The sequence below is a fragment of the Mercurialis annua genome, linkage group LG3 (genome assembly GCF_937616625.2).
Source record: "Mercurialis annua linkage group LG3, ddMerAnnu1.2, whole genome shotgun sequence".
Classification (NCBI taxonomy): domain Eukaryota; kingdom Viridiplantae; phylum Streptophyta; class Magnoliopsida; order Malpighiales; family Euphorbiaceae; genus Mercurialis; species Mercurialis annua.
Genome location: NC_065572.1, coordinates 6,911,654 through 6,932,604, shown reverse-complemented (window position 1 = coordinate 6,932,604; position 20,951 = coordinate 6,911,654). Strand labels below are relative to the sequence as shown.

The following is a 20,951-nucleotide window of genomic DNA, read 5'->3' as shown; positions in this document are numbered from 1 at the left end:
TCATTGTTATTTTCATGGATCAAACCCAACTCATAAACGGAACCAATGAGCTATAATTCAAATGGTATAAGCGATGAACAGCAAGCTGCTAAGTTGTGGGTTCGATTCCTCCCGCAAACTCTTCTCCTTCCTTAAATTGTCAAAAAAAACTCATGAGCAGAACATTGTTAAGATTACAAGATCATCTCACAAATTCTATATTAATTTAAATAATTTTTGTTATATGTGATAGCAAATAAAATTTAGAAGTTGAAGACTGATTTGAAATTTGAAAGTTCAAATGGAAATAGTTAAATTCTTATTCTTTTTCTAGCTCTTAATTGGTTTAATCTTATTTTTTCTGTTATCTCAAATTTCATTTACTAACTGATGGAGTCTGTCTTCTGAACCAGTGAATGAGACATGCAAAACAGGGTAGAAGCTAACCGGACGGTGGTGGTCCGATTAACTCTCCGATGCTAAAGTCAGTTTAGAGCTTTGAACAGCGTTTTGAGTATATGAATGTAATTGTGATTTTAGGCATACCTCATGCTCCTTTTATAGTAGATGAATGCATACCTTATAGAGTCATAGTAGGAAAGTGACTCCTACTTTTGTAGGGATTCACCCTGATTTAGCGTGATCTACCTTATTCAGACATGAGCCCTATTTAGAAACGTCTTTCTAAATAGTTTCGTCTTTATAAGATAGAGCTTATCTTTCCATGTTGGAGATTATGTCCAAGTAGGAAGATACTTCAAGATATTATAGTAGATCATGGCGATCTATCCGAATCCCGGATTAACGCGCTTTGGGCGGATCCTAAGGGATTCGGTCTTCATTGATGTATCGGCGGATCTCAAGGGATTCGGCCGCCTTCCTCATATATTCAGATCTTCCATGGGGAGTCCGGTATCACTTGAGAGTGGATCTCCTGTTACTCGGCTCCATTGTAACTATCGTAAGATTCGGTATCCATCACTAATCTTTTTGCAATATATACTCCTTGAACTAATGAGGATTGGTTCAAATGATAAGCGGCTTGATATCGCTTAAACAAGGTTTCGGGTTCGAGTCTTGTGAATACAAAAAATCCCCACTGAAAGACTCACCCACCATGTCAGGTGCGCGACGCGGGTCAGATCCGGATTAGTCAGGGCGAAGCCCTGAAAACCGGATAGGCTTACAAAAAAAATATATACTCCTTGAGAAAAAACGACTTAATTGCTATTAAAAAAAATCAACTATGAAATCTGAAAAAGAAAAAATCCACTCACATTTTTATTTTACATATATGGAAATATATATTTACAATTTTTATTCTTGTTCTTATTTTATTCTTATAAATTACAGTAAAATTATACTTGCCAATAAATTTTATTTTCCATCCCAAGAAACAAATATAAATAGATTGCATATAGATTATAAAATGCCTAATACCTAAAAAAAATTCGGCCTTATAAGCTCTTTTCGATCCTACCCTGATGTTGAAAACTTATCAATCTTACCCTATTTCGCATTTTACCGTTTCAATTGTATCCTGAAATATTAAATTGACGTCCTTTTCATTTGAGAAAAAAATCAAAAACATTCTCCATGTTTAGCGTATAATAATTATACATGTTTAAAATTTATTTAGATTTTGTTAAATTAATTAAAAAATTAAATTAGTTTTAATTGATTATATTTTTTAGTTAGTTTAGTAAAATAAAGGACATATTTGTATTTTTTTGAGTGAAAATGAATTTAATTTTATATTAAACATGGTTGATTGAATGTTTTCATCATTTAAATAAAAAAATTGACAAAAATTAGGGTAAACTTAAAACGATAAAATGTGAAACATGGTAAAATTGACAAATTTTTAACGTCAGGATATGATCGAAAAGGGGCTATAAAGTCAAGTTTTTTTAAAGGCATTAGGCCATTATAAAATATTAATTAAATAAATTACTTTTGAGCTAACTTCCTATTATATATCTAATTTAATTATTTAAATATTTGAAATTCTACTTAATATATGTTAAAGAAAACTAATTATTTTTTGGAATTAAAAATTAGTTTTGTAAAAAAGTTTGTTATTTATATTTGCATTGGGATACAATGATAATTAGTTATAACAAAAAGTATATAATGAAAATAGTTTTTTTTTGTCAAAGATGGTAATCAACTCTTTGGAGTCTTAATTGTTAGTTTTTTAGTTACCGATGCGTTGTTCAAACCCACAACATTTTAATGCATTTAGAGACGCCTTGGCCATTTAAATTAGGCCCACATTGGCTATAATAAAAATAGTTCAAACTAATAAAGAATTCAAGTACATTATTCCAACTAAAGTAGTATATTTTTCAATACTAATATAATAAAAGGATAAAAATAGATAATTTAAGTAGAATTTTATAAAATATAATGAAACTTTTTTTTAGGCTTAATTCTTTAAAAAACCTTCACCTTGCACTTTTTCTTCGTTTATACCCTGATCTTGTAAAAACACCATTTGTACCCAATTTTGGGTTTTTATGTTTCATCCTTACTCAAAAGCATTAAATTGTACTCTTTTCATTTGGAAAAGAGTTTAAAACATACTTTTTTCTATTTTCAAAAATACAAATAAATCCTTAAACTTAAAAAATAATCAAATACATCTAAATAATTAATTAATTTTTTTAATTTTTTTTTAATTTTTTATCGAAAATATTTTTTAAAAAAATTAAAAAAAATCGAAAATATTTTTAAAAAAAATTAAAAAACAAATTATTATTTTTAATTTTTTGAAGAAGATGGCATTTTTGTATTATTAATAATATTAATATCTAATTAGTATATAAGTTAAAAATGAAGGATTGTTTTAAACTCTTTTTTAAATGAAAAATGTACAATTTAATGCTTTTGTGTAGAGATGAATCATGAAAACTCAAAATTGGGTACAAATGGTGTTTTTACAAGGTCGGAATATAAACGAAAAAAAATATAAGGTGGAATTTTTTTAAGGAATTAAACCTTTTTTTTATCAGGACATCGTGCCACCTTAAGAGAATTCAACATGTATGCTATATGATCTACATCTTGTAAGTCGACGATAAACTTTCTAAATGAAAAGGAGATTACTATAATTATAAAAAAAATGGGAGATCACTATAATATTGAAAGATATTTAAATAAAATTATAAATGTTGTATCCACATTAATAGTTCCCTTACAATGTAAAGGGTTATGTTTACAATTGTACAAGAACCGAACCAGAACGACAAACTAAACAAAATTGAAATTCATAGCTTGGTTCAGTTGTTCGGTGAGAACATTTTGTTCGAACTCTGTTTAGATAAAATTTGATGCTCAGTTTTTGATTCAGTTTGGGCATATTGAAAAAAAAACTATTTTATAAAACAATATGAATTTTTGAAGCATAATATAGAAATATTTATATTTTGGAAATCTTTAACAAATTTTATACAACATATATATAAATTTATTAAATCTTTATTATTCAAGTTAATTTTAATATAATATAAAATAAAAAAAGTAAATAAATTAAGTTTTACTCAAACTGAAAACCATATCAAACCTAATTTTTTAGTTCAGTATGGCTTTTTTTTTTTTTTGCTAAAACTAAAAGTTCAATTCAATTCAGTCTAAAAGTTTTTCAAAATTCAGTTGGTCAATTTTGCTGAATTCCCAGCCGAATCGATATTTCCTGAGAATACACAAATATCAGATACATTTTTCTTACCGCCACTTTATTTTAACTTTGAAGTCAAGTACTTCCAAAATAAGAGATTTTTAACAACATAAAGGTCTTTATAATGAGCGTGATAAATGTTCCAAACCTTATAATTATTCAAATTATGTCCTAAAGATTATTTTGCTTCAAGATAAATTATTTTTTATTTACAAAAAACAATAGTAATTATGTTAATTTCAAATAATCTTTTTACAAGAAATTTCTTCACATTTAATATTACTTTATATACATATATCTATGTATTTATATATACATCTAACTACTAAAAACCCATAAACACTAAATATCCGTAATGCTAGAAATAAAACAAGATATAACTTCATAAAATTAGAATATTAAATTAAGCTAAAAACAAATAATATAAATTTCCAAATCAAATTTATTAAGAACCAAACACAAAATTACACTATAGGTCACGATCAGTTTACAATATCAGTCTTTGTTGCCTCCTCCATTGTAAAAAAATCATCTGTCTCAATGCCACAAGCGAAGATGTGACGGCATAAACCGCGCAATTTACACCAACTGTTCTTGAACTATCGTCTCTATTTTCAAACCATCTCTATTTTAGTTCGTACTCCTATTGCCTCTAAATTGAGACTGCATTATTTTTACACTGTTTTCATCAATTTTAATGAAGCAACTTCCCAAATAAAAATCTTATGTAATCGAGTAAAATTTTACATTTTGACACACGATGCCATGTGGCAATTTTAAGTACAGTTCGAGCTATCCCTAAAACTTAAAATTACTTGTTGCCAAATGAAAATCCTATATGAACACATAGATTTTCACCTTTTGACACTAACAGAAACCGCACACGAGTAACAGTAGCGATAACCAAGTAATTACATACAAGATTAGAGAAAGTTGGAGTACGAATTAAAATACAAGGACAGTTCGAGGAAAGAGACGATAGTCTAGAGAAGATTAGCGCAGAATACCCGAATAAACCACTCCAAACATGAACCAAGGAAAGAAGAAAATGGCCAAAATCATTAGTTAGTTTCCGCACCCAATTCACATATAAAGGGTTTCCTAATTACAAATGCTTTGTTAAAGATTCAGGGTCACATTGTCAGACCACAAAATTATATACAAGAATCAATGTCAAGGCTCACTGCAGTCAGTTGTCAAAAAGTTGAAGCTAACACAGAACTCATTCCTTTTAAAGAAAATTCCACTGAAAATTTCACTGCACTGTGTTGCATGGTATGACCAAAACCCTTTCACTTTGAGCTCATTCACAATTGTACAAATTTCAATTAATTAAACTATAAGACATATCTTAAAGACAAATAGGGCATAGATTATGGTTCAAAATTGAGAAAGAACTGTAAGAAAAAGTCATGCGAAGAACTCAGATAAATGCGACATTTTCCATTACTATGAAAAAGATTAAAGGAAAACTTGATAAACCTTTAAGAAAAATTTATTTTCAATAAAAGAGAACTGGCCTTTAGTTAAAAAAAAAGAGGTATACAAAACAAGTTTAAGTCTTTAAGCTTCCCCATTGAAGAAAAGAACATAATGGCATTGAAAACAGTCAGACAAACTGACAACTGAGGACCTCGACTACTATGAACAAAGATAACATTTATTCACCAACACAAGAGAATAGTAAATAACATTGCCGCTGATTAAACAGCAGATTTCCCATACACAGTGAAGTAGAGCAATCTCAAATATCGACTATTAGCTTGAGGAAGCACATATAGCACAAAAACGTAACAGCATTCAGCTAAGAAATTCCAACAACTAAAGACAAATATATCAAACACCACAACAGTTCTGCAATGCTTCCAAAGAGAAGGAAATAATACTGTTCTAGTCACTAAACTAACTACTACAAAATCAAGTAGCATCTATCACAAAGAGAAACCACAACTCAAGGAAGTAGATGAAATGAAGCAGCAACAAAAGCACAGCAGTCCACACAATTAAACCAAAGATTTCATTGTCTGCATTCACCAAATCACGATAACCATTTAAAGCATTTGTGTCCAGAAGCTCTCATACACCTGAACCAAACACCCATCAGATCATAAAACATGTAAAACAGAAATATACTAAATAAAGCAAAAATTAGCAGCCTCAGAGAGAATTTGAAAACCATAAAGTAAAAAAAAAAGTGAAGAAAACCATGTAACAAATGAGAATAAAACTTTTCTGGTGACTTGTGCTTGTTAAGCATGTTTTGATTAACATATGTCAAAGCTGAATTTCGAAACAAGCTCTTAGTTCTTTAAGACATCCTTGATAAAAAAGGAAACATATAACTGGAAATCCTGTACTTACTATATGTTTGACAAAAACACAATTTTGAAAGTTGTAAGCTTTTATTTATGCAATGAAAACTGTTCTCCAACACCAATACATCAAAGAAACATGTATGCCCAAATCCTATTCCATTTGCAAGTTCTTAGGGGAAGAAATAAGAAACCCACCATTCAGCCGTGCATGACTCAAACAAAGCAAGGGCATTAAAAGGAATATAGAGCCATTATCAAGGCCGTGTTACAAAGCATTGCTTCGGAAAATACCAAATATAGATAAAGACCAGAAAATAAAAAACATAACCAGACATTAGACAAAATTCAAAATTCAACTTGAAAAACATAACCCGACAATAGACAAATTTCAAAATTTGCCTACCTCAAAACTGGAGAGACTAAACAACTCCACCATTAAAAAATATGGATCAGTGGGATTAGACGTATAGCATAGAACAATGCAACCCATGCCCATTACATTTTAAAACTTAATATCTCAAGATAAATGAAGGACGACTGAGCTGTGGTTCACAAAACAACATATCTATTGAACCTACTACTACCATAGCGGAAAGAGATAATATCTACCAATAAAACATGGTGCAAAACATACACAAATAAGAACATGAAAAAGAAACAGACAGCTAGCAGATACAGCCAAGAACAAAAAGCAACCCAAAAATCTTTAAAAAATAAGAAGCAAACAGCTAAAAATGGCTTTTTCATCAAACTATACACAACAAAGTCCCTCAATCAACCAGTAGCGGTAAGAAAATCAAAAAGCCAACGAACCTAAGATTGAACAACAACAAAAGGAACCCATCATGAAAAGTCCACCTATGGAAAACTTAAAATTTTAGAACAAATAAAATATTTCTGAAAAGAGAAAATATATTATGACACACACATGAAGAAAGCAGCCATCTATTCACATTCAATTACCAATTAACCCCATTTAAACAAAAGGCAAAACAGAAATTAAAAAAAACTCAATCCTTGACCATATAAATTGCAATTAGTAAGCATGTGACAGAAACCATAAGAAAATCAAACACCAACGATTTTTACCTCAGTAATATGGTGGCATGCCCTGATACATCCCTCCAGGTGGAACTCTAGGGGGCAAAGATGAAGGCTGATGAGACTGCGATAACCCATAAGCCCCACCATCTGAATATCCTCCAGGAGCCATTCCACCAGAACCAGGATTCATCCTATACATTGAATTCCCTGCATTATTCATTCCACCAAACTCACCAGAACTCGGACCTCCTCCATACCCATACGGACCACCGCCATAACCTCCTCCACCAACCGGCACCGAAGAATTCATTCCATATCCATTTCCACTATACCCTCCATAAGGTTGCATATTCCCGGGAACACCGCCACCGTACTGATTCCCACCCATCGATCCTTGCTGTTGTTGGTGTGGCAAAGGCTGAGCCTGCGATTGCTGCCCTTGTACATTACCATCACCATGATGAGTCTTAACTTTCTTATTATTATCAACTGCCATTTTACAAACAACTTGATGGCCATCAATGATCTTAACAGGATCAGAAATCGCAGCCTTAGCACCATCCTCATTCTTATATATAATAAACGCAAAACCCTTAGATTTCCCCGTAGTTTTATCAAACCCTAACGGCCCCTCCTCAACCTCACCAAAATTCAAGAAATACCCTAACAATCTATCAGAAGGAATATCATACGGAACATTCCCAACATATATTTTCCGCGACGACACATCGCCGCTACTAACGCTACCGGAATTACTATTATTAGATAAACCAGCAGAAGCTAATTGAGTAACAGTCATCCTACCATCAATTTTTTTACTAGGTTCTTTTAAAGCAATTAAGGAACCGTCCACGTGTTTGAACGTAATAAAACCAAACCCTTTCGATTTACCTGTATTCTTATCGAATATTACAATTGCCTCCTCGAGTTCGCCGTAGTTGCTGAATAGATTTCGGATTGTTTCGGTTGTTGTGTCGGAGGAGAGGCCGCGAATGAAGAGTTTTCGGAGCGAGACGTCGCTGTCGGCTAGGGTTCGGACGGAGTCGAGTACGTCGGAGTGTTGTGCGGCGGCGGTTTGGACGATTTCGAGAAGCTGCTCTTTTGTGAATGGTTCGATTAGTTTGCGGATGTCTTGTGGGGATAAGGCGGCGCCGTTTGACGGAGAGGTGACGACGGTGCCGTTTTCGTCGGCTTTGCGTTTTTTTGTGAAATCCATTGGAATTTAAAGTTGAAAACCTAGATGAAGATACGAAAGGTTGAAGAAGATGTTTGTGTTTGTACGATTTTTTGTGGTTTTAGTTGCACTTCAGGGAATTTATAGGCTTTTTTGTTTACAGTGTGATATGATTTGTGTTTGGGCGGTCGAATTTTGTGGGCCTTTTAAGGATCAAATAAGCCCATTTAATTTTAAGCCCGAAACTAATGTTTCTGATTTTCAAAAAGAAAATACTTCCTCTTTGATAATACTAAGGTGGTGTTTGATAAAACTGAAAATTAAGTGCTGGAAATAAAGTACTGAATTTTAAGTGCTGAATATAATAATTGCTGAATTTTTTAAGTGCTGAATCAAATAAGTCCGTTTGATAATCATAATTAATAAAAAGTATGAAATTGCTAAATTTACCAATTTAACCTTTGAATATCAATTATTTATAATTTAAACTACAGTTTTATTAAATTATTTTAACTTGTGAAAAATATAAATAAATAATACATGAATAACAAAAATGTAGTCTTTAATTAAACATTAAAAATATTAATACAATAAAAAATATTGTTATTATAACGAATATCTAAACTCTTCTATTCATCAGCTCATTTTCAATTTGATCTCTTAAATTCGTCATAAACATTTGATCTGCTTGTCTTTGTGTGCCTTCTTGCGCAAAGTTTCTATGAGGTTGTTGAAAGATCACCTCGGCTCTGTCAAATTGCTCAAAAAAGTCATCCATAACTTTCATCCTGCGAAGATAGTTATGCACAGCAACACAAGCAATAACAATGTTTCTTTGCACATTAAATGGATACGGTGGCATTATCTTCAAAATAGGAAATCTTGCTTTTAAAACTCCAAAAGATCGCTCAATGACATTTCTTAATTTAGCATGAGCATGATTAAACTTTTCTTCTCTTGTTCTTGCACGACGATCATTTCGAAAATCCGATAACCAATATCGCGTGTTGCGATGAGGAGCCATAAATCCTCTAGTATTTGGATATGCAGCATCACATAAATAATATTTATCTAAAAAAATAAATTATTAATAAACATCATATAAAAATGCTTAAATATTAATTATATAACTTTGAAAGCTTACCAGGTGGAGGAAAAGGAAAATTATTATTTGGATCTCGCATAGTTTCAGTTAATACCCGTGAGTCATGTGCTACTCCTTCCCATCCAGCCCAAACAAATGTAAAAATCATATCAAAATCACATATAGCAAGCACATTTTGATAGCAATCTCCTCTTCCTCTACCTCGATATGGTGTTTGTTGGGCAGGTGGTATAGAAGCGCGGATAAGAGTTCCATCAAGTGCACCAACAGCACCCTTTAAAAAAATACTTAACTTTATCAATATGTAAAATAATTGAAAATCTTATTTATTTTATTTTATTTTACCTTGAATATTTTTCGAAGTCGTTGATGATACGTGACTTGATCCAAGTCTGGATTAAAAGTAGTAGGTACCACCATTTCTCTTGCGAACTTCAGCATTGCCCTTAAAACCTCGTGAAAATAAAAATGTACAGTTTGAGTTGAATGGTTGAATCTTCGTTTCATGGCACGATTTCGATGATTTTGACTGAGAGTAAATAAAAATATTCCCATTTTTTCCTCTACTGAAATATAGCGACTGTCTTGCAACCATCCTTTAGCTTTAAAATTATCACATAATGCCAAAAACGCTTCTTTTTTCATCCTTAACATTTCTAGAGAATGAGCAGAATTTCCATCCAATATTTCTTGTATATATTCACTTCCGCTAAGAGACGAGTTTGTATCTGGCCTTCTTCCAATACGACGTCTTGTAAACTTTTTATATATAAGAAGTATTGCAAGCAGTTTTAAACTTTTTCTTTGTTTGTCGGTTAACATGCTGCCATATAGTGTAAAACATAAAATAAAGTAAACATTAATAATAAAAAATATAGACATAATGTATTCGTGTTTTACATAATGTCATTTTATCCATATAAATGACTAAACTACAATAAAATGGTAAAAGAAGCAGAGACACCATTTAATCCAGTAATCCCCATCTATGCCTTCTAGATACATACGATTAGATTCTATCATTACATTTGTGAATTTAATAGACAGGGAGATAAAATACACCATCATATCCTAACAATTTATATTTTTGTATCTTGGCAGTTCATGTTTTTTTTCTTTTCTATGATACATTATAAATCAACAAAATATAAATAAATAATATATTATAATTAAAATTTAATTGTATCTTCCACATGTTTCTCCAATAAAACAAAAATAAAATAAGTCAAATCTACACGTTGAACATTCAAAGTAATCCTAATTTCTTAGCAACTATCTTTATCCAATTAATTCTAACGTCTTCAGACTTCTTTGAAAGAATCAACCATTGCTCTCGATATGCCTTACTTTCACAAAAGATACTACAAGCAATAACATATAAAGGATCATCCATTGTCAATGTCATCATCTCATCCAATTTCATATTGCACTCTTCAATTGTAGGTCCATCAGACTCACCTAGAGTTTCGAGAACGGCCATCAATTGTTCGTCAATATCATCAACTTTACCTTTTTTATGACGTTTTCCATTTTTCTTTTCAAGAAATCCGGCTGAATTGGGTGAATCAAGATCAACATCAATAGGTGACTCTAGATTTACTGGCGTTGGTTCATTAGCAAATGAAGGTTCTACGTCATCTAAATTAACCGTTTCAGGCATAGTTTCTCTAGAAGGACCCCAACCATCTTTACCAGTTGCTGTTATACCATCAAACAATGATTTCATCTCATCCCCATATTGCAATCCAACATATCGAAATTGTTTTGCGTCCGGAACTCTCTGTTACATGATAAATTAATATTAATTTTATTAACCACTTCATATTTAAAATTTAAATTACTAATAGAAATAAATTAAGTAGTACCTTTATATATTCATCCCATTCTTCAGAACTCCAATTAACTGTATTTGTTACAGGATCGAATCCATGTTCGCTTTTTCCTACTATATTCGACCATATAGTATATTTTTATCTCAAGTAGTTCCATTGATTTTTCATTTGTTTTTGATTTAACTTGAGATTCTTTTTTTCTTCAAATGCTTTTATAATTTTTAGCCAGGAATCTTTCTTTAAACTACTCCCTTGTTTTCCAGCATCACTCACTTGTTCAATGCATAAGTCCAAAAAAAATTTAACTAAAACAGGATCCTTCCAATTGGCTCTAGTATAATCATCGGATGCCATTCTATATATGAAATATTAACAATAATCAATCCAAGACTCAATAAAATTCTACTGTATGATCTGGAATCTTGTGAGCACTTAATAGTAAACTGTTATTTAATAGGTTGTGTTTAAGAAAAATGTAAATACGAGCAATGTCCACTGAATTTGGCAGGTGTCCAAAAACTTGCTAAAGAAACATATAATGGGTTTTTTCCCAAATAATTCCTACTTAAAAAACTATTTCCCATTTAGTGCCTCCCGCTTGAATCCGCAAGTCATACTTGCGGATTCAAGCAAAAACCTCCTTAATGGTAATTAAGGAGGTCATTAACTGATTCCCTGTGGGAATCAGTTTGACCCTGACGGGTCAAACTGATTCCCACAGGGAATCAGTAATGATTCCCGCATGGGAATCAGACCTGTCTGATTCCCATGCGGGAATCAGTTCTGATTCCCATGCGGGAATCAGACATGTCTGATTCCCACATGGGAATCAGACTAAATGTATCCGCAAGTTTGACTTGCGGATACATTTAGATATATTTAGCACCCGGGTGTGCATTTTCAGCACACCCGGATGCCACACTTCTTTTAAAAAAAAAAACCCATTAGCTGCTAATTTTTTTTTTCAAAAATCCTTTCAATTTTTCGATTTAAATTTACAATTCTATAATTTATAAATATCGGAGCTAGGCGTTAACGACGGACAGCGTATCGGAGCTAGGCGTTAACAACGGATAGTGTATTATTGCTTGTGGACTACAAGAGGTTAGTAAATATTTTATTTATTTTAATTTATTTTAATTTAAATATAAATTGTTAATTAGATGTTAATAATTAATTTTGGGTTGATATTTTTAGAGTATTTATTATAACTGTGAATATTTAATTTAGAAATTAGTCAAATAATAAAAAATTAAATTTTTTAGTATGTTAGTTTAATGTTTAAAAAATTAGAAAATACTAATTGTGAAAATTATTGATTTATTATATAAAATTTGTAATGTAAAATGGTAAGTATTATCATTATTAAATAAAATTCTAGAATCAAGTATAATTTAAAAAAATGGTATGATTTAAAGAAATTAGTATAATAGATAATAATAAAAATTAAATACATTTTAGTAAAATGTTAGGGATTTGTAATTTTTAGAAAAATATTTGTATATAAAGAACTCCGGGTGTGCATTTTCAACACACCCGGATGCCACAATGTATGTTATTTTTTTTTTAAAAAAAACCTTTTTAATTTTTTGATTTAAATTTACAATTCTATAATTTACAAATATCGGAGCTAGGAATTAACAACGTATCGGAGCTAGGCGTTAACGACGGACAGCGTATCGGAGCTAGGCGTTAATAACGGATAGTGTTATTGCTTGTGGACTACAAGAGGTTAGTAAATATTTTATTTTAATTTAAATATAAATTGTTAATTAGATGTTAATAATTAATTTCAATTGATATTTTTAGAGTATTTATTATAACTGTGAATATTAAAATTAAAAATTAGTCAAATAATAAACAAAATTTTAGTATGTTAGTTTAATGTTTAAAAAAATTAGAAAATCCTATTTGTGAATTTATTGATTTATTATATAGTATTTATAATGTAAAATGGTAAGTAAGTATTATCATTATTAAATAAAATACTAGAATCAAGTATAATTTTAAAAAATGGCATGATTTAAAGAAATAGTATAATAGATAATAATAAAAATTAATTACATTTTAGTAAAATGTTAGGGATTAGTAATGTTTAGAAGAATTTTTCTATTTTATTTAACTTTTAAAAATATTTAAAAATTATAATAGTTAAAAGTGAACTCATTTTTATATTGTTAATTAAATATTAGAAATAATTGTTATAATTATTTAGTGCTAGTAAAATGTAATTAAAAGATGCTTTGTATTTGAATTTGTTATCTTAATTTATGGACAAATATTAAATATAGATAATTAATTTTTTGTAAAAAAATGTGTAGTAATGTCGACACTCAATGTATCCTTTCTGATATGGTTCGATGGGCAAATTGTAAACTCCCCCCGTGGAGTAGAATATCACGGTGGTTGTCGAGTGGAGATGCCACTCAGTGAACGAATGAATTTCGATGAATTGGTTAACATTTGTAAAAGGGCAGTTTGTAGCGGACCGAACTCTACTAACTCAGAAGTGGAGATTACACAAATTTTATTCAGACTGCCTAAATTTGTAAGGGGTGAAGTAGATTCGTACGCACTCTTTTTAGTGCAGGACAATAACCATTTATTTGGAATACTAACCGAATCTATGAGATGTCCGAATCTACGAATTATGGAGTTCTACGTTGAGTACCGGATTTTGGGTGGAACTGAAATTTCGCTGGATAATTTGGAGTTAAGCGATTCGAGCGAGTCAGAGTGGGACAGTGAGTCAGTAAGGAGCAGTGACGAAGATGAAGACGAACACTTTTATGAGAGCGACGAAGATGATGCAGGTGAAATCGACGCCGAGTTAGAAATGGCCAATTCGGGAGAACAAACTCATTACCAGTCGCAGCTCCCTGAACACGTTAGTCGTGTAAATGTTGACGATTTCGTAGTTGACTTGAATGAGGGTGAGACCCCGAATTTTACTTGGCAGCCAGGAATGGAGTTTCAAACGGGGATGACCTTCAAAAGTCGCGATGCTGTTCAGACCTGTGCAACCGCTTATTCAATCGCTATGGGGAAGGAGCACCAGTTTCATCGGACTACCCCCAAGACAATCGTGTTTGTTTGCCGACACAACGAAATCTGCGGATGGTGGTTGCGAGCAACCAAACTACAGGCAAATCATACATGGACCCTGACAAAATATATAGGGCCACACACGTGCGATCATTTTATGACAGGTCGCGACCATCGAAACTTTAAGTCTAATCAAATCGTAGAATTTATCAAGGACCTGGTGTTGGAACAACGCGACATTCGCATCAAGACGCTGATGGCTGGTATTTGGGAAAGATTTTCTGTAATGCCTACCTATAAAAGAACTTGGTTAGCTAAGGAGAAGGCAATATGCAGCGCCTACGGAAACTGGAAGGACTCTTTCGCCGAAGTTTGTAGCTTCATGGCCAATGTGAAGGTCACAAATCCCGGATCATTCTGGCATGCAGAAGGTACATTTTTAAGTACAATCTGTATTTTATTATGTCCATGCCAAGACAATTGTGTTCCGTCTCTAATTATGTTCAAATTCCATTAAACAGGCGATCCAATTTACACAAACCACTCGCAAAATCCCCGAGTGAGAATGTTTCGCAGAATGTTTTGGACCTTCTACCCGATGACAGCTGGATTTCCTTTTTTGAAACCTGTGCTATTCGTTGACGGGACTCATTTGTATGGAAAATACACAATGACCTTGTTGATCGCATCGGCGATAGATGGAAACAATCACATAATGCCACTTGCCTTTGCACTTGTCGAATCGGAGAGCGCAGCAAGCTATGAATATTTTTTGAGTCATCTCCGGGAGCATGTTATCAAGGAGAGAAAAGTGGCAATTATTTCGGATCGCGCTGGTGGAATAATAGCTGTTTTGAAGCGTCCGGAGTGGGCGGGTGTTTCTCACATGTTTTGCATAAGGCATTTAGCGAGTAATTTCAATACTCATTTCAGAGATAAGGATTTGAAAAAACTGGCAGAAAAAGCAGGTAAAATCATTGCGCTTTAATAATCTATGTTCGTATATTGCGATAATATGGAAAAATTGAATTTTTTTATTAATTTTTTGGCGATGTACAGGACGTGCTTACCAGAAAAAAAAATTCACACGGTATATGAAAATTATGAAGATCAAATCGCCTGATGGGTATAAATATTTGATGAATAAGGAAGTATTGAAGAAAAATCAGTGGGCAAGGGCGTATGACGTCAACGGACAACGTCACAATGCGATGACAACAAATTATGCTGAGTCTGTTAATGCGACGCTCAAGAATATCAGAGGGCTGCCTATCACCGCAATGATTGAAGCTATTTTCCGTAAGCTTGTCGAAAAATACATTTCCCGTTGGAATTTTTATAAGTCATTGATCGTCAAGGACATTGAGTACACGCCAATCTGCATCCAAATATTGCGAAAAGCAGGAGACAAGTCTCGTACTCATGTTGTCCAGCCGTATGACATGACCACAATGACGTGTGAAGTGGTGACTAAGAAGAATAATCATAATCAAGCCGGCGGAAATGTCCATACAGTAAACCTCCATAAAAAAAAATGCACGTGTGGTAAGTTTCAGCAGCTGAAGGTGCCTTGCTCTCATGCTATGGCGGTGTGCTTAAAGGAGAATTTGAACCCTCATGACTACATTGGGTCGCACTATCGGAACCAAAACGCAATCCAAGCTTGGAGTCACGTTTTTCATTCATTACGTGACCGTGAGCGTTGGATAAAACCGAACGACCTCCCGTTTGTGCCAAATCCTGGCTGGGCTAGAAAGAAGGGACGACCAGTAAATCAACGGTTTAGAAATGAAATGGATCAAACTTATAGAGAGGACCGTAGCCCAAATTTTTGTAGTAAATGTGGAAATAGGGGCCATAATGCCAGAACTTGCACTAATAGGATTAGAGATGCCTAAAATGATAATCTGCCATGTAATGTCATTATTTTCCTTTCATGTAATGTTGTTTTTTTTCCTTCATGTAATTTCACGATTTTCCCTTTATGTAATGTCATTAATTTGTTGTTAATTTAATGTATTTATTTTTCTTAATGTAATGTCATTATTTTCAACAATCAGATTGTTTAAAATGAAGATCCCCTTTGTGGCATGTTTATGTAGTTAATGATATCAATTATGTCCATATTTTTTGCAGCAATGGCTGCCCCCGGTGGTCACTACCAGCCTGAGTACTTTCAGCCTGGACCTTTAAATGACGAACTTCTGACTCAACAATACAATCACATATCGTCTTACACTTGGGATCACCCTGTAAGTAATGCTATTTTATTATTTCCATATTAATTTGGTAATGTGCTCAATGAAACTCTGACTTTGTATACAATTTTTCTTTCAGGAGGACGTAAGTGTCCTAGGTTCGCGGACAAGTCACGGGTTGCCCTCCTTTGGTTCGATAGATTCACGCATCCAGGAAGGAGTCCGCCGGACAGGGCTCTCTGGTTTCATCAGGATGCGACAATATCGGCTCGACATGTCCATTATCACAGCATTAGTGGAGAGGTGGAGGCCTGAGACGCATACATTCATGTTTCCAGATGGGGAGTGCACGATCACTTTGCAGGATATTGCAATCCTTACTGGACTCCCCATTGATGGGACGACTGTGACTGGAGACAGGGTGGACGACTGGCAGGATAGGGGTGTTGCCCTGTTAGGGAGACCGTTAGAGCTTTCTCAGTCAGAGGGTACATCTTGGGTTGGGTCCAGGTGGCTGTATAGTGAGTTCGGCGAGTTTACTAGTTTACCGGCCTATGCTACACCTGAACATGTTGAATGGGCGGTTAGGGCGTACCTATGGGCTGCTCTACAGACTTTGTGCTTCCCAGACCTGAACAGTGGTCATTTGGGTTTGAGAATTTTACCCCTTTTAGCAAATTTACATGATTTACGGACTATCAGCTGGGGATCTGCAGTTTTGGCCCATTTATACCACGAGATGTGCATTACCACACGGATGCACAAACGCCGACGTAACATAGGAGGTCCTCTGTGGATTGTACAGCTATGGGCGTTCGAGCGACTGAGGCCACTTCGACCCCAACTGCTGACCCCAATAATAGCAGAGGATCTACCTTTGGGTGACAGGTGCGTACTTACTAGTATTTATAATGTTTTTGTAAATCAATGTATTTATTCGTCAATGTATTTTTTAACAGGTGGGGCGGGCGTAGGGATCGTCGGGCAGTCCCGAGGCACAGCATCCATGCTGTGAGATTAATTTTGGATGGCCTGCGATACGAGGATGTAAGTTTTGTAGTTATTTCAGTTTAATTTTACATAATTAACCACATTTTGACAGTGTGTTCGATTTTATTGTCCAGATCCACTGGCAGCCATATTCTGACGATATTCTCAGCTCGATCCCTCGAGAGTACCTCGATGGGGCACATCTCTGGCGTGCGCGAGTCCCACTCATTTACTATAACATTGTGGAGTGGCACCAGCCAGAGAGGGTGCTTCAGCAGTTCGGCCTAGTTCAGCCTATTCCGTTGCCCCCCTTGCAGACTGAGGAGCTTCACAACGTCCGCTACCGGGGTTCCTCGAGCTTCGCATATGAGATGGACTACTGGGTGCAACTTTGGAACAATAGAAACGCGTTTGTAGTTCAGGGCCGGCAGCTTCAGCACCCACCCCATTACCATTCCCAGTACATGGACTGGTATAGGCGTCGATGCCGGAGATGGATTACACTTCAGGGTGCAGAGGCTGGCACTAGTGTACGTATTTTGTAAATTAAAACTATTTACATTTAATTAATTTTCATTAATAATACTAGTGACGGTTTATTGTATATTGTCACAGCGCGATTTGCAGGAGAGAACCCATGTTACGGGGGAGGCCAGTTCGAGTGCCGCTCGCAGGATTAGGTTTGCTGCACGAAGTTCTCAGCTTGCTACCATGGAGGATCGCAGGGACGTCACACTTCCCCCTCCTGAGCCAGCGGACCAACCATACCAGCTGCCTCCGCTCCCTCCCTGTCAGGTCGATTTAAGCTCTATTAGAGGGCGGCGTCGACAGCCACGCAGAATGCCTCCACAGCCCCGTCCAGAGCATGTGTACCCTATCCCAGAGCCATTATTTTTTCACACGGAGGTGGCGGGTACCTCAGACATACCGCAGCCGGACTACTGGGAAAGACAACATTACGGGTCAACCTCCGGGCCGACACCCCAAGCATCATATCCACAGGTTTGAGACAATTTAATATACTATTTCACTTGATTAACTCGTATTTTATGCTCTTACGCTTAGTGCTACCCGATGTTATAGTTTCAGGTCCCGCCTGCGTCGATGCCGTATGTTGACTCATTTTTTGGAGATACGACCTTTACGACCACTCAGGATCGACCAGGGCCATCTGAGTCACAGGTTTGAGTTACTTTATTATTATTGTAGTTAATTTATAATTTACATTTTTAGTTTACAATTTAATAAGTTACGTTGTTCAGGTCCCCCCGGCGCCGATGCCGTATAGTGACTCATCTTTTAGACATACGACATTTGCCAACACTCGAGATCCTTTTGCGCCATCTGATTCACAGGTTCGACCTATTTTATTATATTTGTAATTTATAATCTTCTATTTCAGTTTATAAATCTAATCAATTCATTATTCAGGTTCGCCAGCCGCCGATTCCGTCTTTCCATTCATATCTGGGAGAGATGGGATATACTCCACTAGGTACGCCGGCTCAGCCAGAGTCAGATCAGTCATGGCCTGCACCGCCGACGCATTCAGATGTCCCATGGCGTACGTCGACAGAGTCCGATTTCATTGAACAGTTGTTCTACTATCCCGCCGCACCTACTGCAGGTCAGGCGTCATCGTCACATCAGGTACCACCTTCTGGGTCGCCTCAGGCTCAAGATCCTTCGCAGATGTATTTCTCGACTACGGAGCCGTGGTGCTCTGGTGCAGATCTGTCTGCTGATCCGTTTTCCGGTGATCGGTTTCAGCATTTTACGCCTCCTGGTTTTACCCTGTATCCGGACATCACCTCGCAGGATCTGCGAGACACTACTCCAGCTCTAGTTATTGAACAGCCACACCAGTCTGCAGACGAAGACAGTGACGATTCAGAAGACAACGACGATTCTGATAACAGTGACGAGGGTGACGGTGGCGACTATAACCCTGTGACTGATACCTCACGTCACCGACGCACTCAGCAGGGCTATGACATGAGAACCCGCATGCGGAAACCGGCTCGATATCGTGACTAGTTTTAGTACTTGTAAACAATTTTAAAATAATATTGTTTAATATTTTTAATTTTTAATTTTTAATATTTTTAATTTTTAATATTTTTAATATTTTTAATTTTTAATATTTTTAATTTTTAATTTTTAATATTTTTAATAGTTTTAGTACTAAGCGTATTTAATTTTTAATGTTTAATATTTTTATCAATTTTAAATTAGTAGGTATTTGTTAAAATAGAATAATATATAAATTAATTTTTTTTAATTGATATAATGGGATTAATGATTGGGCACTAAATGCCCAATCATTAATTCCAATCACCAATCATTGGGAGACAAAATTGTCTCCCAATGATTGGTGTCTTAATCACTCGATTAAGGGTTAATCACCCTTAATCGGGTGATTAAGGGTTTATTGCTTGAATCCGCAAGTCTGACTTGCGGATTCATGGGTCAATCCGCAAGTATGACTTGCGAATTCAAGCAAGAGACACTAAATGGGAAATAGTTTTTTAAGTAGGAATTATTTGGGAAAAAACCCAACATATAATCATAATAACCCCCCATTTATAGTATTGCAGTAGTAATCTTTTTCCAAACTAGTAATGTATATATGGTTAAATCAATCTTGTAATAAGAATAGTAAATACGTAATCATAGTTTCTACATGTATAAACATCATGCATCACATTTTCATCATGATCGAATCATAGTTATTATCCCATACAACACTAATTAGCATAGGTAATGAATTAATTCAACTAATTTCAGCTCTAACTTTTCCATTATCATCATAATTAATGATTAGAAGTCTGGTTTTCAGTTCTATCCCCGCAATACTAATCATAATTAATTCGACAATCATCTATTAAATACCCAATTTATTGTCCAATGCAAACATAGAAAAACCCTTAAATAATCTCTCAAATTATAATAATTAGATTAACAAATATGGCGAATTCAATTTAATTTTCAAAATATAAAATACAGATAGTTAGTATTTGAACATGTAAAGTAAAAAAATATAAAAGGAACCAAATAATATACCTTATTATCAATTGAATCAACCCAATAAAGCTTGAGACGAAAGAGATGATGGAGCCTTCTAATTTTTTTTAATATACTGAACACCAAAAACAATTCAATGATTTCAATATTAAATATGAACGAGAAAGAAAATCATATTTCAGAAGGAGTACATAATAACAATTTTGATAACAATACTAATACCTGTAGTAAAAGGATTTGAAGTGATTAATACTAGTTGAGTGTCTTCAATTCAATCACACGTTGTTTATGAGAGAAAAAATAGGGTTGTGATGGAGAAGAGAACAGATTTGTACGTGGGTAATAATTTGAGGGTAATGAGGATATTAAAGTCAATTTAATTTCAAACTTTCAAAATCTTACAACTTAGCGTGTTAAGTAGAAATTTTAAGTCAAAATTTCAAACTTATTATTTTAAGTGACTTTTAGCTTAATTGAATAAGTTAAGTTGGTATATTTGTGATTATCAAATGGACTTAAAACAATTAAGTGCTGAATTAATTAATTTAATCAATAAGTAGGGTTAT

The 20,951-nt window shown here is 34.2% G+C and overlaps 5 protein-coding genes across 7 annotated transcripts; 2 read left to right on the top strand and 3 right to left on the bottom strand.

Moving 5' to 3' along the window:
• Positions 1 to 5,392: 5,392 nt before the first annotated feature.
• LOC126672262 (UBP1-associated protein 2C-like) lies at positions 5,393 to 8,317 on the bottom strand. The gene is made up of 2 exons (XM_050366212.1): positions 7,063 to 8,317; positions 5,393 to 5,742 (listed from the first exon to the last, which is right to left on the bottom strand). Exon 1 carries the CDS (start codon positions 8,231 to 8,233, stop codon positions 7,064 to 7,066), a length of 1,170 nt encoding a protein of 389 aa, XP_050222169.1. The 5' UTR covers positions 8,234 to 8,317; the 3' UTR covers positions 5,393 to 5,742; position 7,063.
• Positions 8,318 to 8,739: 422 nt separating this feature from the next.
• LOC126674858 (uncharacterized) lies at positions 8,740 to 20,892 on the bottom strand. Of its 3 annotated transcripts, XM_050369386.2 has the most exons (5): positions 20,608 to 20,892; positions 20,425 to 20,500; positions 9,642 to 9,741; positions 9,336 to 9,570; positions 8,740 to 9,262 (listed from the first exon to the last, which is right to left on the bottom strand). In XM_050369386.2, exons 3-5 carry the CDS (start codon positions 9,735 to 9,737, stop codon positions 8,811 to 8,813), a joined length of 783 nt encoding a protein of 260 aa, XP_050225343.1. In that variant the 5' UTR covers positions 9,738 to 9,741; positions 20,425 to 20,500; positions 20,608 to 20,892; the 3' UTR covers positions 8,740 to 8,810. The 3 variants fall into 3 exon arrangements, with proteins under 3 accessions (XP_050225343.1, XP_055961214.1, XP_050225342.1); XM_056105239.1 differs by having other exon boundaries at positions 20,425 to 20,892; XM_050369385.2 differs by lacking the exons at positions 20,425 to 20,500; positions 20,608 to 20,892 and having other exon boundaries at positions 9,642 to 9,919.
• Positions 10,543 to 11,482, bottom strand: LOC126672192 (uncharacterized). Its single transcript, XM_050366138.1, has 3 exons — positions 11,377 to 11,482; positions 11,162 to 11,238; positions 10,543 to 11,076 (listed from the first exon to the last, which is right to left on the bottom strand). Exons 1-3 carry the CDS (start codon positions 11,480 to 11,482, stop codon positions 10,543 to 10,545), a joined length of 717 nt encoding a protein of 238 aa, XP_050222095.1.
• LOC126674856 (uncharacterized) lies at positions 12,087 to 19,479 on the top strand. Its single transcript, XM_056105237.1, has 9 exons — positions 12,087 to 12,232; positions 16,310 to 16,425; positions 16,511 to 17,259; positions 17,331 to 17,418; positions 17,496 to 17,891; positions 17,977 to 18,363; positions 18,445 to 18,543; positions 18,624 to 18,716; positions 18,793 to 19,479. Exons 2-9 carry the CDS (start codon positions 16,312 to 16,314, stop codon positions 19,396 to 19,398), a joined length of 2,532 nt encoding a protein of 843 aa, XP_055961212.1. The 5' UTR covers positions 12,087 to 12,232; positions 16,310 to 16,311; the 3' UTR covers positions 19,399 to 19,479.
• On the top strand, positions 13,264 to 16,155 carry LOC126674857 (uncharacterized). The gene is made up of 3 exons (XM_056105238.1): positions 13,264 to 14,604; positions 14,695 to 15,141; positions 15,233 to 16,155. The coding sequence occupies exons 1-3, from the start codon at positions 13,452 to 13,454 to the stop codon at positions 16,069 to 16,071; spliced, it is 2,439 nt and encodes an 812-aa protein (XP_055961213.1). The 5' UTR covers positions 13,264 to 13,451; the 3' UTR covers positions 16,072 to 16,155.
• Positions 20,893 to 20,951: the final 59 nt, after the last annotated feature.